General features: G+C 35.8%; 1 protein-coding gene across 1 annotated transcript in view; it reads left to right on the plus strand.

The window, feature by feature from the left end:
* Positions 1 to 87: 87 nt before the first annotated feature.
* Positions 88 to 4,344, plus strand: part of LOC106874098 (uncharacterized) — a 41,960-nt gene continuing 37,703 nt past the window's right edge. Inside the window, exon 1 of the mRNA XM_014921703.2 lies at positions 88 to 4,210. Within this exon, the coding sequence (XP_014777189.1) occupies positions 826 to 4,210 (3,385 nt within the window). The 5' untranslated portion in view covers positions 88 to 825. The remainder of the gene's footprint in view (positions 4,211 to 4,344) is intronic.

Genomic DNA, 4,344 nt, shown 5'->3' on the forward strand with positions numbered 1-4,344 from the left:
AAGGAAGAGGGGAGTGGAAGGAAGAGTGGAGGAAATAAATGTTATGTATTTTCTTCTTTTTAATCATTCCGCCTCTTTCACTGCGTTTAGAAGTAACTTATGGATGTAATGCATTGATAAGAAAGAATACCAAAAAAGTTGTTGCTTTTTTTTTTCTTTCCCCACCTCAATTTTGTTTTTTTGTTTTTTTTTTATGTGTGTATGTGTTCAATGTGAAAATCATAAAGTCGGCAGCTGGGAAGACTAGAAATGTTGTGTGTTAGAAAACGGAGAGACTTCGTGGAGGATATACACATTAAGTTAACTGTCACCGTTTACTTCTCTAATGCCGACTATCGGTAAATCTTCTTCTTCACACGCTGTCGCCATCGTCACCATCTCATGCGACAGTAGCCCCTCTGGTACCACCAATACCGACAACAACAGCAACAATATTGAAAACAGAACCAGTGTCTTCCGTGCTCCATCAGTGATTCCAGAATCACCTGTATTACCACTAGCCCCGCGAACAACCCTATTATCGCCACCACCGCTAACCCTGCTGCTACCAACATCACCATCAACTCCACTACCGCCAACACCAACACCGTTATCATATCTGTTACTATTTTCTCTAGTAGTACCACCACTATTACCACTACTACCAGCATCACACGCAACTACAACGATAACAACCTCACTTCTACCACCATCTCTACCGCAACTACCACCACCTTTACTGTCTCCTTCACTGACAACAACACCACTTCCTACACCAGCACCAACACCAACACTGCCACCGCCTCTATCATCATTACTATTAATACAAGCCTTGTTATCGCCATCATGACTTCGGCTAGCATCTCTGTTACCATTCCGGTTAGGTTGATCGCTGTGATCACAATTGCTGTGATACAATTTCTGGTCGCAGTGAGGACAGCATCGGCCCAGGATCTGTATGAAGGGGCTACACAGCAGTTACCTTCTGCAACAACATCTTTTGCCTCGGTTGACAATAGAACAGAAGAAGAAGCAGCGACCCAGTTGGCTCCATTACCACAAGAAAACTCCACGTTAGTTACTACCGACCAACCAGAATACACAGACGTCACAATTTTAGACGAATCCATTTTAACGACACAGTTTCAAGAAATATCCACTGTCTCACAAAGAAACCAACCAGCTGATATTCATACTAATGGAAATAATGAGAAGAAAAGCATTGACAAAAATGGTCGAGTTACGGATATTATTACCCAGAAGAACATTGTCGTTGACAAAAGCGATAATAAGATCGTTATACAAGCAGACAGAAAAGGTGGATTGAGAGAGGAAGCTGTTGCCAAAAATGACAGTTTTATAGAGGGACTTGTTAGTGACGATCATGGCGGTGGTGGTGGTGATGCTGGTATTCTTATGAAGAAAAGGATTTCAAAGAGTACTAAACAAAAGGCACAAGAACCGATAATTTTCAAAAGCGATTTGGATATTTTACAACAGCAATTAAAGCACCAAAACCAAGAACTCGCTGATCTTCGGATACGTCTTTCTGAAAGTGACATCGCTTTGATTGATATAGAAACGAAATTCTACAAATACTTACAAACGGAAAGGTTGGTGTCAGATGGCACGGAACACGATAGAAATACTTTAAAGCAACGACTCTCTAATCAAGATACCAAACTGAAGCAATTACCGAGATTGTTCGATTGTCAAAACAGTTTTCCTAAAGAAGCTGACTTCGATATTTTTCGAAATCAAGTGGAAGATAACTTCAAGTCGGTATTAAAAGAATTGGATTATCTTCGAGCCTGGCGTCAAGATTATTTGAAACAAACAACAGAGTTAACTGCGACTGAAGCTTTTGAAAATACTTTTCAGTCTGCCTCGGTGCCTAGTGAACAATCTGAAAGGGACAAATTCAAAGAGATTAAGGGTAACAGTTCTATGGATTTACAAACAAATACAAGCAAAGATTTCGAGAATTTAAGTTTAGAAAATAACTCAATATCGAAACATATGTTTGCAACACATCTGAAACATGATTTCTCAAACATAACGTCACAAACAGACGACATTACTGAGTCTACAGAAACTTTTAATATCACTGAAGACAAGAAAATTGAAGAATTTGTGTATCTCGAAAAGCTACTACAGGAAATAAACCAAAAAGTAGATACTGCACACACACGCCTTGATAACTTGGAAGAAAACATGATACTATCTATGGAGAATGTTTCACAAATATTAAGCTTATCGCAAGAAATTTTAAATGGAAATATTACGTTCCTCCAGTTCCAGATTAACCAAATTTTTGCTCGACTTGAATCAAAACAAAATCAGTCTGAAATTAATATTTATTATGAAGAGCTTAAACCAAATTTTACTAGACTTATTAATGAAGTTTATCAGGAACTGAAGACAGCAAACACCATCGAGCGAAGTTACAATGACACGGCAGATACCTATGTTTTACCTTTAAAAAACAGTTCTAAAGTTGTTGGAAATGTTAGCAGACCATTCGATTATACCATTAATGCAAGCTGGAATTTTACAAATATTTCTCAAATAAATGGAGAAGAAGCATATAACGATTTTTCTTCTGAACTGATTAGTATTAAACAAAATTTTACTGAACTTTACCGCAAGGTTGAAAATGTTGATTCCAATTATGCTGATGTTTCTCAACGCCTAGATCGTTTTTCTCGCCAGTTGTCTTCCATTATGACACGACTAGAACAGGATACGGATCATCAGAATGGATTATCTTTGAATAAATTATCACTCAAAAGTAAAAGCGTTTCGAGTCATTTAGATGTTTTAAACGAAGATTATAAGAAAGATGTAGGAAACTTGGATTCTAAACAAAGTACTGGATTGAAATCAAATGAAAGTTTCTTCCAAAGTACAGAGTATTTAGAATCGACATATTTTCCCAACACGTCAACAACTTTCCAAAATAAAACCGAAGATAAACTATTCAAATGGATATCTAGAAATTTTTTTAGAAATATAACTTCTGATCAGTTTTTAACACTTTCGGATATTTCCGAGACAAGTAAGACAGGCGAAAATGCTTTGTGTTATAATTTCTCAGATGTAAACGATTCAGATTCTGAAGTATCAATATTGAAAACCTTTTTGGAACATTTAGGATCTATGTTAATAGAAGTTAAAAACCATTTAAATATAATGTGTTCTGAAACGAACCGAACATCGGATCGTTCCGAGAAAGAAACGACGATAAATTCTTCTAGTGTTGAGAGCGAAACATTTTACGGGAATATTACAGAAAATTCAGCAACTTCTGAAAACATTACTTTTCCAGACGAGTCTTTTGACACTCGAGGGAACTCTACGTTTTTATCGTCTATTAAAAGTACCCATAGCGGAATAAAACACAATATAAATAAAAATCATTCTGCACTCCATAATTCTACTATGCATAGCTTTGAAGAAACAGAAGGAAAAGAAAACAAAACAGTCGTGGAATTGGAGCAATATATGTTTTCTTTAGGTGATATGGAAAATGAAACTTTACCTGGACATAATTTTTCTGGAGTAACTCATTCAAAACATTTGGAACGTATCTACTTTGAAATTAAAACCCTTAGTTTAAGGATTGACGTACTTGAAAATAAACTTCTTTTGTTGAATAAGGAGCCTTTTGCAGACATGGAAGCAAACAAAACTATTCCTTTCGTTGGAAGCGACTACAGAGGGTCAGGATCTTTAGATTCAGAGCTTACTGAGGACCAGGATGTTTTACAAAACTTAATTTCTAACCTAACTCAAATTCAGAAACGCTTCGAATGTTTAAATTCAAATGTGCAGCTCCAAGAAAAACAATTGTCAAGTGTAAAAATGAATATGTTTAAATTAAACGAAAGAGTTGAGCATTTCACTCGGGAAAATTCAGGACGAGAGACCGAAAGCATTATGTTCACTGTTGAAAACACTAAAGATGATATAAGTAAACTTATTGAAGATATGTCCGAAATATCACGCCAGGTTTCATCATTTTCAGAGCTCAATTTAACTGATACTCTTAGAAATGTAAAGTGCCATTTAGAAGAACATCAAACGGAGATAAGGAATCTGAAAGAAGTAATGGAATACCAAAATGAAAATAAATCGATGGTTTTCTGGAAACGGCAACCTGTCGAGGAAAAAATATTATACGTTGGTGTCCAGGAGCATAAGCGACAAAAGGATTTGAACAAAACAATTGGTAAGTTCACCTATTTTCATTTTACCGCAAAATGTATTTATCAATCTATTTACGTGTATATACATACATACATACATACATACATACATACATACATACATACATACATACATGCATATATATATATATATATA

Source organism: Octopus bimaculoides, chromosome 5 (assembly GCF_001194135.2).
Source record: "Octopus bimaculoides isolate UCB-OBI-ISO-001 chromosome 5, ASM119413v2, whole genome shotgun sequence".
In the NCBI taxonomy this organism is placed as follows: Eukaryota; Metazoa; Mollusca; class Cephalopoda; order Octopoda; family Octopodidae; genus Octopus; species Octopus bimaculoides.